Genomic DNA, 13564 nt, shown 5'->3' with positions numbered 1-13564 from the left:
GATTACCTGGCTTTGCTGACGAAGAATGGAAACGGCCGGATGATGGTTGCACCGTACCACCCTGCTTCAAATGGTGCAGCCGAGCGGATGGTGCAAGCCATCAAGCACAAGCTCAAGAAGAGCCAGACTGAGGATTTCCGGACGCAGATTGACCGGATAATGTTGCAGTACCGGGTCACGCCTCACGATGTCACTGGCCGTGCTCTCTGTGAACTCCTGCTGGGTCTGACGGTCAAGACACTTTTGCACGTCTTGCATCCGGACCTCCAATCCACAGTGCGCCTGAAGCTGTAGCAGAAGCTAGCTACTGACCGAGAGTGCCGTCTCGGGCCGTTGCTGGAGTTGGGATCTACAGTTTTCACAAGGAATTTTCGTCCTGGCCCACCCTGGTCCGCCGCACAGGTGGTGTCTCCTGCCAGCGCCTCATCGCTGCTTGTCCAATTGCTAGGTGGGGCCACGTGGCACAGACACGCCGACCATGTTAGGCCTCGCCTCGGGACTTGGCCAGCAGCCTCGACTGCCACTTCAACGTTCCAGCCCGCAGGAAGGCTATATTGGGAGCAGCGGCATGGCATGATCCAAATCTAAGCCGGAATCTTCTGTTTGCGCAGCTCTCGTTCTCGGCCTCTGTTTCCTCGGTGATCATCTTCGTTGTGCTGTCCCACCACTTTGCTTCACTGGAAGGCGCTGCATCATCCACGCGGGGTGAATTTGCGACTGCTAGTCTCATCGGGGCCTGCGTCCAGCATCGGCAAGATCACCACTGGAGTTCGCTGCGATTGCGGCGCGCCCTATAAACGAGCCGACATTCACGCTTGCTGTTCATTGGCAGCAGCGGCATTGCATGATTCAAATCTAAGCCAGAATCTTCTGTTTGCGCAGGTTCTCCAACTTTGATCCTTTTTTATGCTTTCTTTCTTTTTTTTTCTCCACTGCTGCTGCTGCTGCCATCAATCGCGTTTCCTTTTTTTTCTATCTGAGCCTGTTTTTAATCTGCATACCATGCCGACGAATGCAGAACTATCGAAGAAAATTGAGGAGCTGGAACTAAAGATTAAGAACATGGCTAAAGACACGCATGAACTCGTCTTTGGCAAGTTCTTGTTGAGGATGGAGGAATCTGGGATTGATGTTGTGGAACTTAAAAAGGAAGTTGATTCCTTGAGTACAAGCACTGAACACTTCAATGGACTTATAGAAGAACTACGTAGCCAAAATGCTTCGCTAATCGTTGAGAACACCAAGTTGAAATCTCAGAATAAGTCACTGACTCGCAAGGTTGAGGAGCTAGAACAGTACTCTCGCCTTAGCAACGCCGAGATCAAACGTGTTCTCTGTTCCCAAGGATAGGACTGCGTTGCAAACATGCAAACGGTATGGGACAGAATTGGCTGTCCGGTATCGCCTAGCGATGTGGACATTGTTCATCGCGTTCCCACCAGATCAAATGACAAGAAAAATATCATCGCTCGTTTCCATTATAGAACAAAGAAAGCCGGCTTTCATAGCAAAGCGCGTAATGCTAAACTTTGTCTTAGTGACATAGGATTTTCCGGCTCTACCAACGCTCCCGTTTTTGTAAATGAGCATCTGACCCCAACTAACAAGGCTATGTTTTCCAAGGCTCTAACTTTGAAGAAAGAATGAAACTGGATGTTCCTTTGGACGAACAAGTGCCAAATTAAGGCTAGGAAGACTACTAACAGCAAAGTTCTGCGTATTCGTGACGAGTCCGACTTAACCAAATTCGACTAGGCATAATTGTTTAACCAATTGACACAACAAGCATGAATTTTACACTGAAATCCGATCAATTGAATTCTTTCTTAACTGGATTTCATTCCATCATTCATTTCAATGCTAGGAGTCTTCGTAACACTTCGACGCTGTCTATAATTTCCTCGCATCACTAACTAATCCGTTTTCACTAGTTGCCATTACTGAAACCTGCTTATCTGATGATGACAAAAATTTGTATTGCTTGCCTAACTATAAAGTGCAATACTGCAACAGATTGACGACTAATCACGCTGGCGATGCCACATATGTTTCTTCTAATATTGCTTATCGAAGAAGACATGATCTATGCTTAACCGTTACTGAGTGCGATTCTGTTTGGGTTGAAATCAGTAACTGCTTTCTTGCTCAAGATGACAAGAATTACATATTTGGCTGCATTTACCGTTCACCCTCATCGTCAGTCAATGAATTCTGTACCAATTTTGACCATATTTTACATACTATATCAGTAGAAAATAAAAATGTTGTTATAATAGCTGATACAAACATTAGTTTACTCGACGAAACATCACCCGTTTGTATTAACTACACTAGTTTTTTCTGTAGCTAGGGATATGATTGCTTAATTAACGTGCCCGCACGCGAAGTATCTCATGGTATAGGCTCACTAATTGATCGTGCTTTTTCTAGCCTGCTTCATTCACCAGAGGCAAAAGTTTTGCACATCAACATCAATGATCATCAATCCCTGCTTTTACGTTTCATTTCTAATGTACGACCTTACCCACTTTCACACACTAAAGATGTTCTTGACTAAGATGGCTTCATAACTGCTGTTGCTAATACAAACTGGTCTGAAATTAAATCCCTAAACGACCCCCAGAAACCTTTTCCCAAATTTTTTTCTCTAATTACATCATACTTCGGAAAGTTCAACTCCAAAAAGAAATGCAAAAAAATGTCATTTGTTCACAATCCATGGCTCTCACAGCAGTTATTAGCACAAATGCGCAAACGGGATAACTTATATAGGAAAACTAAAGAGCAGCCATTTAACATGAACTTATACGTGCCCGATATAAAATCTTCTGTTACACTGTCAACTGCAAAATAAAATGAGCTAAACCTTTGTATTTCGAGCAAAGAATTTTACAGGCAGCCAATAACACTAGCTTACAAAGATAAAGCTACTAGCTTACAAAACTTTCGTCCGCCCGATTCTTGAGTATGGGTCCGTCGTCTGGGATGCACATAGTGATATTAACATAAAAAAGGTGGAAAAAATTCAGAGAAAGGCGATAAGATTTGTATTCAATTCCTTCAGCCGGTATGCATAAAGCAAGCAACAAAATCTCAATAATGAAAGGCGTCAGGCAGGGAGATACGATATCTCCAATCCTATTCACAGCGTGTTTACAGGAGGTATTCCGAAACCTGGATTGGGAAGAATTGGGGATAAAAGTTAATGGAGAATACCTTAGTAACTTGCGATTCGCTGATGATATTGCCTTGCTTAGTAACCCGGTGGACCAATTGCAATGCATGCTCACTGACCTGGAGAGGCAAAGCAGAAGAGTGGGTCTAAAAATTAATCTGCAGAAAACTAAAGTAATGCTTAACAGTCTCGGAAGAGAACAGCAATTTACAATAGGCAGCGAGGCACTGGAAGTCGTAAGGGAATACATATTCTTAGGGCAGGTAGTGACGGCGGATCCGAATCATGAGACGGAAATAATCAGAAGAATAAGAATGGGCTGGGGTGCGTTTGGCAGGCATTCTGAGATCATGAACAGCTGGTTGCCATTATCCCTCAAGAGAAAAGTATATAATAGCTGTGTCTTACCTGTACTCACCTACGGGGCAGAAACCTGGAGGCTTACGAAAAGGGTTCTACTAAAATTGAGGACGACGCAACGAGCTATGGAAAGAAGAATGATAGGTGTAAATTTATGGGATATGAAAAGAGCAGATTGGGTGAGGGAAGAAACGCGAGTTAATGGCATCACCAAATGCTATGCTCGAAACAGCAGAACTAGTTGCCCTGCAAAAACGGCGATATAAAGAACGATTAAAATACATGTATCTGCTCTATCATGGAAAATTAGGCATCGACAAGGATACGTATAGCGACCCTCTCGCTCGTCGATCAACTGGGTCTATCCGCGCTAAGCAGTTTAAAGATTACTACTGCAAAACAGAAGCCTTCTGAAATTTACATTTTACCCGAACCAAAAGGGAATGGGATGTATTTCCTGCTGCGGTGGTTGCCTGCGACACCATTGAATCATTCTTAAAGCTGCTCAAAGAAATTGTATAACTGATCGGGCTACATCCCTGCCCTCCTTTTCATTGTTCCTTTCTTTTCGGCCTGTCTTTCCATATAATTGAACGCACGTGCTTTCTGATGCTTCTGCCACTGCTACACTTTTTTACACACTACTACATTATGTTTGTCTGATAGGATGTATGTTCGGAAGTCGTTTGCCACGCGTGGTATAAACATATTCTTCTAGTTTAGTTTTTCTTTCTCTTAAATGTTCGTCAACTTGGCGCTAAGAGCAGTATACATTTTCTTCTTCTGGAATAGTTTCACGTTGTTAGCGCTAAATGCTACGTTTTCGCAAATGATACGCTGCCTATACTTTCAAATTCAGTGCTATTTCATTTTGCTTACGCTTCACACCTTGTACTCAATGTAACTTGTACTCGTCATGTGTGTAACCACTCCTGCTTAAAAAGGGAAGCTGAAAGGTTTTCCAGAAAAAATGAGCGAACATGTGTACGTAATGGTTTTCAACCCTCCGAATTCGAATATCGTATCGAAATTGAGCGAAATAAAGCGCAAATATATTTTATTTTAACGAAAAGTGCAGCAGCCGACACGCCCAGCTCGCGCGTCTCGTTTCCGCCTGTTATTCGTCGGGCGCCTCGTGACGTCAACTCTAGTGACCGACCACTGCCGCTACAAATGAAGTGCGGTGCCAGGTAGTTTGGTTCTGTAATGGAAAATTAAGAGGTAATGGAAAATTTAGAGAGACTGCGTTTTTCTGAGGAGTTAGGCGTTACTCCCTACATGTACGAGCCGATTGCGAAGAGCCGACCTCTCGAAGAAGCAAACGATGCTGGTGCGAGCAGTGCTTTCGACGCGAGCGAAAGCGAAGTCTTGGGATCTCCTCGTGTTGGAAACGCTCTTTGGTGAGTATGTTTTTTGCAAAGCGATCTAGTGATCTCGCCGATCTTTCGGAGATCTAGTGAGCTCGTTTCCGGTCAAACAACTGTAGTGTTGTGTTCCTGCATGCCTCCTCGTGGAACGTAAGCGGGGATGCGATCGTCGGCATTTGTGCGCTGTCCAAAGCTGTCGGCAATCTACAAAGACGGTTTAAACGCGTGAAAAGCTTCCAGGTTCATGCAGTACGTGTAGTGACCTTCATATGTGCGCCATCCGCACACTATTCGTAACCGAAGTCGTAAAGGCGGCAAATTCTGTCGGCTACGTGAGAGGGTCGGTTTCTCGCTGTGCGCAAGAGAAGGGGGGAGCGTAGCGTCCTGGCGTGCGCCGGCTTTCCAGCACATGCAAACTCTACATTTGCACTGCGTTATGGTAGCTGCATGCAGGCTGTTTTACAACACACGTACAAATAGAAAATTCGTGGCGCTTTGCAACGAAGCCTGCGTCAAGGGCGGGAGATCAACATGCACCTTCCGTTCAGCGTGCTAACACGACGGAGCTCTCAGTAAATCAAAATCCAGGTTTGGGCGAGTTCGTGTATTCATAAGGACTTCCAACACCAGTTATCATCAGTCAGTCCGCACTCGTGCCGTCTTTGTTTTCGTTGCTCCGATCTTTTCGCGCAGCGTTTAGAAAGCCTGATAGTTGCAAGTAGTCCTCTCTCATTCTGTGGCCATATACAGCAACTGCGCAGGCCGAATTGCAGGGCTGGCCGTATACGTGCTGCGTGCTTGATAATGTATCAATCTAAGGTGCCCTTGGTAATTTGATACTAGTTCTTTGCATGTGTTCATGAGTGCAAATGCTTCTTTGGTAGTCTTTGATGCCATTTTAAACACCCTTCACTTTTCATAGGTGTTCGTGCCATCGCTGTATCCCAATGAACAATGAAGAGGACTGCTGCTGCTGTCAAGAAATTAACGAAATTACTCAAAAGCAGAAGCATGCATAATGCATCACAAGGTCACGAAAATTTAAAGACGTTTGTCTGAACAGGACGGTGCTTGAAGTGGCACTTGAGCAGCAAGGTACTACATTATCAGGAAAAGACCCCACAAACAGGTGAGATTTGATATAGATCAGATATGTGCTGTAATATAATTTACTTTCACTTCCACAGACAGTTGAATATGCTGCATATCGGCAATTTGCATGGCTAATATGGAGAAGAATGGGCAAACACAAGAGACGCATTCTGCCAAGTTGTGTCCTGTGTGCTATCCGGAAGAAATATCCATCTCATAATGGAGTGTACACGGGGTTCAAACACTTTTCAAGCTGCGTCGAAGTGAGTATTTAAACATGTGTTAGTAAAGGAACTGAATTACTGCATGCACCGATCTTAACATTATGAACCAATAAGAATTACATTACTTGCCAATTGACTTTACAACTTTTATGCATGTAGTAAATGTTTTTGGCACAATAAGTAAAAAGTGAGTTTGGAAGCACATATATATTTTATTCAGTGTCATTTTGTCTGGTTGTCACACATGTAAAATAGAAAAACAGCCAACCCTAGCATACACGAACACATATTTATAAAGTTATTTACATGGATGTCGTGAAGCTGTCACAAAGGTAGTTTGTCATGCACTGTGTCATGAGTCTACAATTGCTTGTGTTAGGAGCAAACCAGCTTTTCATATTGTTGACATTCTTATTACATTTTGCTACAAGACCATACATATCTAACTACTTGTTGAATCTTGTTCTCCGCCTCTTTACAAGCTCTTCCTTTGACGCTTTAGGAAAGCGGCTGCTGAGAGGTGGCGGAATCTTCGCATTTGTGGTCCTTCTCGTCCGTAACACTGTCACAGCGTCCAGCATAACCACTTCCAGTAGTCTCTCCACATAGCCTGCATTAGGATTTCGCAACACAATGTATGTGTGAAGAAATGAAGCGCAATATCATCAGCTTACCATGTGTGGGTTGCTCCTTTACAGGACAGGCAACCGCATTGCCTCCTGTGGCTTTCGGGTATTTCGCAATCCACCTAGAAGTGCCATCCTGTGCGCATGCCTGCCTTCTCTCACTGTTCTCATTGTAGTGCATGGCTGCTATCGGAGTCCTGGAACAGTTACATTTAATCATTTTGTCACTTCAGGCCATTGAATCGTGAAACAATTTGATGCAGCCAAGAGATGCAGATGAGAATATACAAAGTAGAAACAGTGATTGTTAATTAAACAAACTAGAGTCAGGCAAAGCAATCTGTGGACCATGGCTTGGACTCATAAAGCAGCCAAGCCATGACAAATCTGCTATTAACGAATGCTTGATCACTGTAATGAACATTGTGGCCTCAGTATAGTTTATATACAAAATTTTTATTTCATATGGTGTTCATATATTTATCTGGTATAAGCAGTTTCTTCACTGAAACACACTGCTCGCTTGATTTCAGTATCTCATCAAGACTCAACTGCAAAGGTGAAATATTTAGATACCTTGCCACCATTCGTTCAAAGGAGTACTGGCACAACTTGGGCGCAAAATGCAGCAGCACGCTATGGAAAGCTTCTAAACCATAGGTCTGGAACTTCGTTGCTCGTTGTGGCAAATCTCTCAGGAGGGCCTTGGAAGTCGCTACTTCCTTGAGCTTCTGGAAAGCCTTCCACTCTGAATGAAAAGTGTAGAAGCACCAGTGCCAAGTGTATACACCAGCCATATGTGTGGATAAGCAAACTGGCTGCTGCACGTGTTATTCCACTGAGGTAGTAACATTACATATTACAGCACCAAGCTAATATATTTTCTTGCATCATAATACATACCATTATTCCGACTGTGGCAACAGAGGTGGCACTTTTTCAGCTGGCAACTTTCAAAATCAGAAAACAAAACTTGTGCATGCGATTAGAGCTACAGCGGCATCTATAGCAAGAAAGAATAGAAAGAAAGGATGGAAAGAAAGAAATAAGGATTCAACAGCAAAAAGCTACACAATATTTCGGAAGTGGTCAGACATGATATACTCGCATGACACTGCTTGGTACAGCTGATATGTTCTTCATTGATGTATGTTATATTTCCATCAAAAGGCAGCGTACCTGCGCTAAGCCAATTCCGCGGTTCAATGTCTCCATGGAGGCAGGATGGAAACAGTGCATGCTCATGGCTGTGAATGTCTCTGACGTGATTTAGCAGCGATTTCCACTTTGGAACAATGAGCTCCTTGTGGCCCTCACTTGAGGCAGCCGACCAATAGAGGTGGTTCCCAACAGCTTGCGTCCACTCCTTGAGCTCTTTGAAGTCATTTCTCTTAGCCACAGCAAGCAACTTTTTGTGAACACCTGAAATTAAAAAAATATATGCACGCCTTCCTTGCAAGAATGCATAATGCAAGTAAAAATATTCTGGTCCAGTTAAGTACAGACTACATCATACCTTTAACGACACGCCAGACATCGAATTCATGCGTGATGTCGGACCTCTCCTTCAGAAGAAAACACTTTATCTGTGCATGCCGGTCGGTAAGAATATACGTCACATCAATGCGGTGATGCTGGAGGAAACTGGGGCTACGTTTCAGGCCTTCCAGCTCCATGTAGCAGCTCCCACCTACTTCATTAGACTGGAAAACGTGACAATTCAGTATGTTTTACACATAAAAATGATCTGTCCTCTATAAACAGAATGAAAGTGAAGTGATTATTTGCTGCATAGACTTATCTTCTAGCACTGGTTGTTACAGATATAGCATGCTATAAAACACAGTTTAAACAAACCTGCACAAGTTCAAAATGCAGTATTTTGTTGCGCTGAAGATCCAGAAAGAAGTATGTTCCGAACTTTGCGCTAAATCCAGGCGAATCGGCTCGGCCATCGCCGGCAAGTCTCACTTTTTGCTCCCCTATATCCTCAAGCAACAGTTGCTGTTCCTTTTTCCACACCTAAAGAAAATTCCCACTAATGTAAGCACATGTGAATTGCTTTAAATATCTTTTAAGAAATATGCTTACCTTCTCAATGGCAGGCCAGAGGTGAGAACGCTGAATGTTGAAAAATGTGTTCTCTCCGAATACTTGTACCCCAACAAGCAGAAGCATCCGGAGGGTAGCAGTTGGGTTGCACCCAGAAAATAGTATGGCTGCAGAAAGCCGCAGGTTGAGCACATCCAACTGCTGAATGCAATTTTGATTTTGCCAAGAAATCGTGTGGCCCGACTTTTAGACTGTAGTCATCTGAAAAAGAGTTCCTTGGCACTGGACATGACATGTGCAAGGTGCAAAGCACTTGCGGCAGAAATTGAAAAGCATCCTAAGCTGTTTCTCCTGGACTAAAATAATTCTTTCATTATCGGGAGCGCCACAGCAGTCCTCACTGCAATTCCTTTCATCGGAGTCGATATTCCTGGAAAAAACAACAACCGTTCAGCTAAGGTGCGTAGCACAGACCAAGGGAGCTTGCAAAATAACTGCATCTGCTGTGCGCACTGACCCAGTGCGATCGTAACAAGCCAAATTGAGAAAGCATTAGAATTTTTTACGCCATTGACATAACGTGCCCCTCTTTCCAGACACTCAAGAAGCAGTAGTCGTCATCACGGCTGAGTGAGTCGCCATTGTCACCGAGTTCCTCACTATCAGTGTTCTCGGAGCTTGCTTCACACACTGTAGTGTCCAACTGTACCTGGGTGGCCGCACTAACCATCGAGGCACCAACCTGAATACCTGGTAAAACATTGAAGTACATGAACAGTAGTTATCAGGACTGAATGAGGTTAATTTCATTCAACTAATACTATGTCCACCAACTCAGCTTTAGTGAAGCTAAAACATTTGTAGTATTACACAAATACGATTCCCTTATTACAGCCCATAAGTTATTCCACTTACTGAAAGAAAGCATGCAGCTGGGACAATGAAAAAGGCATGCCAGGTTTAATAGAGCATATATATACATACCTATAGAAACACCACAAGGCTTTGTCTGCGCTTCCTTTGATTTGACTTTTCTTTTCATGTTCACTTGTGATGCCTTAGATCAGTTTTCAGGACGCATGATGACTTGAAAACACTTGTCGTCACCTTTATGGGAGAATAGTGCTGGTTCTTGGGCACCGTCTCCAAGCGGCAAGTTTCTTGTAGCGCAGTCATGATCTGTGATGTCAACTGCCATGAATTCTTGATCTTCACTGTCATCTGGTGTGCAGTCACCTGGTGCGCAGTCTTCAGTGCAAGCCGTGTTGCCTAACAGTTCAATAAGAACCTGAATATGCAAAAAAAGAAAACCATATGATGCTCTTGCTGCAAACAGGACAAAGGAAAGTGCACTTCAGTACGAGTAAAATCTTTCCGTGTCTTGCAAAAATAATTTCAACGCTCCCTTTATGGAACAGATGAATTTTACAGCTGCGTTGCAAATCACACATGCCATCTCTAGGCGAAGAGGCACCATCTATATATGCGTTAGCTTCTCCGTACTTGTATTCATGTACGCAGCCAGAATAGGCTTTAATGGTTGCCATATAGCTAAAAAGTCTGCTCCCAGACCTCCATGACACCTCTCTTGAAGGTTATGAAACATTGGAAGGAAAGAGACTACGTAGACTACCCTACTCCTGCGTGTTCATAAAGGAAGTGTCTCTTGCATTGTGGTTTTCCTCATCTCTACTTTGAAATGCGCCACTCGATGCTACAAGTTTTTTTTTATGTTTTATTTGCCGGAAGCCGGAAGCCTTCTCGAGGCAAACGCTTTCTCGGCGCTCTGAGGACTAAGAAAAATGTGCCGCGCCAATTTTCTAACATATTTTGGCCACAGAGGACTACACATGAATCCTAAAATGCTTGAACTTAAATAGGACCAAGCGAACACGTCTACGTATCACGTCTTCACACGTACGAGCTTTCTGAGTAGAATTACGTGCGGCGCGCAGTCCCCGGTTGCGAATTTCGCAGCGTAGCCGCAGTCTCCATATGTGATATGATGGGAGAGCGGCGCACGAGCCTAACCTTGAAACGCTTTTTTTAGTACGGTGACGTTTGCTACCGTTCTCGTACAAGCGCCGTTTAATTCAGGCGTAACGCCTCACTGTTACCAAAAACCGGTACACCAGCTCAAACTCAATTTATATGAAAAAAGCATTGTAGCAATTACTAGCTTACACGTATTAAACTACACTGAACAATTCGCGCAGTCAGCTTCTTACCTCAAGCTTCCTTCTTTTCGCGAAAGCTGGCCTTGACAGCGGTGACGAGCTCCTTCTGTACGCGAACACTGACGGCACTGCGCCGGGCCTTAGACGAGCCGAGTTGACTGGCAAACCCAACGCACGTTTTAATGTTAAATTCTCGTGATAATCGTCGTCACGGAAGTGGTTGGAGCACAGCACTGTTGTTCTTGAGGGCTTGAAATTCTTTCGCTTCACAGCAGCCTCCCACTTCGTTAAAAGCTTCTTGTCTTGTGGGAAGGATTGAAAGACAACATCGTCGCGGCCGCTGGTGCTCGTGCAACCGTAGGCTGCACAGAAAGCCGGCATGGTCGGCCCACCACTTCAGTTGATGCTGCGCACGTTGACTACGACTCTACATACACGCAGACGCACCAACAAAGGAATGCAGGGTCGATCGAAGCAAATTACGATGGCACGCACGCAGAAACAAGCACGGTCAGGCACGGTCGCGCAGGCTGCGAAGGAACAAAACACTAGAGTTGACGTCACAACACCGCGGTTTCCGGTCTCCGCTCGCATCGTCAGCGTCAGCAGCAGCGCGCGGCATTCGAGGGGGGGTGGAGCTACAGCGCAATTTTAACCGACGATTACGTCGCTCCTAATTGAAAAAAAGCCAAATTTTACTTATATAGTTTATAAGGTTCCCGCATCCGTATATGAGCGTCTTATTGAATTCGACAGACTCTTCAGCTTCCCTTTAAGGCCTCTAACCAGAGGCTGTCAGTAATCTTGAAATAAATACGTAAATAAGTAAAAAGAAATGGGCGATTGTCAACTCCTTTTTAAATGGACACACACAACTAAACCAGGGATCCAGAATTTTAAAGGATGGAGTAGAGCTCGATTCCCCTGCTGAAATAGCTGAGGACTTTAGTAGTTTTTTCTTTCCTAACCATCCACCTACTCTTGCAAAATCATTAACATAAACCGTCTACCTCATTCATTCCTTTTATTTCCTACAAAGCCAGAACAAATAACTGCTGTTATAAATAACCTAAAAGTGACAAGCGCTGGAATTGACGAGGTCCACCCTGCTAACATTAAACTTATTTGGCAGCTAATTTCAGACATATTTTCATTTATTGTTAATTTATTATTCAGGACTGGTCTATTTCCATCTGAACTGAAGCGTGGCAAAGTTATCCCAGTTTTTAAAAAAGGCGACAACTAACTAATGGCACAATTACAGACCTATTGCCATTCTGCCGTTCTTTGGAAATACGGCTAACAAAATATCTTTCTAAATTTAATATCATCTCTGCATGCCAGTTCGGTTTTCGACATGGGTATTCCTGATCTGGCACTTATTCATCCTACATACCAATTAAAAAAATTTATTGACGAGGGATTTCTCGCCACCTTAGTTTTCATCGATCTAGCGCAAGCATTTCATGGCATCAATCATAATAACCTATTTTCTAAGCTCGAAGCAATTGGCATTTGCGGTCCTGCCCTTTCGCTACTAATCATCATCATCATCATCATCATCATCACCATCATCATAAGCCTGGTTACGCCCACCGCAGCGCAAAGGCCTCTCCCATGCTTATCCAACTACCCCGGTCATGTGCTAATTGTGGCCATGTTGTCCCTGCAAACTTCTTAATCTCATCCGAACACCTAACTTTCGGACGCCCTCTGCTATGCTTGCCTTACCTTCGAATCCATTCCGTAACTCTTAATGACCATCGGTTCTCTTCCCTCCTCAATACGTGTCCTGCCCACGCCCATTTCTTTTTCTTGATTTCAACAAATATATTGCTACGGCACAATATGTGCGATCACGAAAGACGCGCAGTGTGAAGACGACGACGACGATTAGAAGCTAGCGCGGGCTGTTGCCTCTTGGCCAAGCGAAGCGTATTGCCTTGTAAATATACTTGTAAATAGCTTTTCGTCGGTGTCTTCCTACGTAACATATCTGGTGGAGGTGGACGTTCCCTGTACCTCGTCATGGAGCTTCGCAGTGGACGGTACGTCGAGCCTTCCTACATGGCTCCCGGCGACGACAACCCGACTCCGCCGGCTCCGACACCTGCTGCCAGTTCGACGACCTCCATCACTCTCCCCGCTCCCCGTGATCCTGGCGTATTCTCAGGCAAAGATCGGGAAGACGTCGATGATTGGATCCGCCTGTATGAACACGTCAGCCGCAATAACCGGTGGGACCCTACTATTATGCTCGCCAACGTAGTCTTTTACCTCGGTGGCACACCTAGAGTTTGGTATCGCACGCACGAAGATGAGCTCACCAGTTGGGATTCACTTCAGACATAGCTCCGAGACTTGTTCGGCAACCCCTACGGTCACCAACTTGCCGCGCAGAAGGCGCTTTCCGGCCGTGTGCAGACGTCAACAGAGCCCTATGTCACGTACATTCAGGACGTCTTGGCTCTGTGCCGCAAAGTTGACACCC

General features: G+C 44.5%; 1 protein-coding gene across 1 annotated transcript; it reads right to left on the bottom strand.

Moving 5' to 3' along the window:
• Positions 1-481: 481 nt before the first annotated feature.
• On the bottom strand, positions 482-11454 carry LOC142557944 (uncharacterized). The gene is made up of 7 exons (XM_075670131.1): positions 11275-11454; positions 8702-8866; positions 8361-8547; positions 8024-8266; positions 7421-7592; positions 6893-7041; positions 482-549 (listed from the first exon to the last, which is right to left on the bottom strand). Exons 1-7 carry the CDS (start codon positions 11452-11454, stop codon positions 482-484), a joined length of 1164 nt encoding a protein of 387 aa, XP_075526246.1.
• Positions 11455-13564: the final 2110 nt, after the last annotated feature.

The sequence above is a fragment of the Dermacentor variabilis genome, chromosome 9, assembly GCF_050947875.1.
Source record: "Dermacentor variabilis isolate Ectoservices chromosome 9, ASM5094787v1, whole genome shotgun sequence".
Taxonomy (NCBI): domain Eukaryota; kingdom Metazoa; phylum Arthropoda; class Arachnida; order Ixodida; family Ixodidae; genus Dermacentor; species Dermacentor variabilis.
Note: the sequence above shows the minus strand (reverse complement) of the source record. Positions and strands in the feature narration are given on the sequence as shown.

Excerpts from the sequence above, each read along its gene's own strand:
- LOC142557944 (XM_075670131.1), bottom strand. The coding sequence starts at position 11,454 with ATGCCGGCTTTCTGTGCAGCCTACGGTTGCACGAGCACCAGCGGCCGC. Across the intron at positions 8,548-8,701 it reads TGCATTTTGAACTTGTGCAG|TCTAATGAAGTAGGTGGGAG; the intron begins GTTTGTTTAAAC and ends CACGTTTTCCAG. Across the intron at positions 550-6,892 it reads AAAGGAGCAACCCACACATG|CCTTCCTGCGGGCTGGAACG; the intron begins GTAAGCTGATGA and ends CTCCCAATATAG.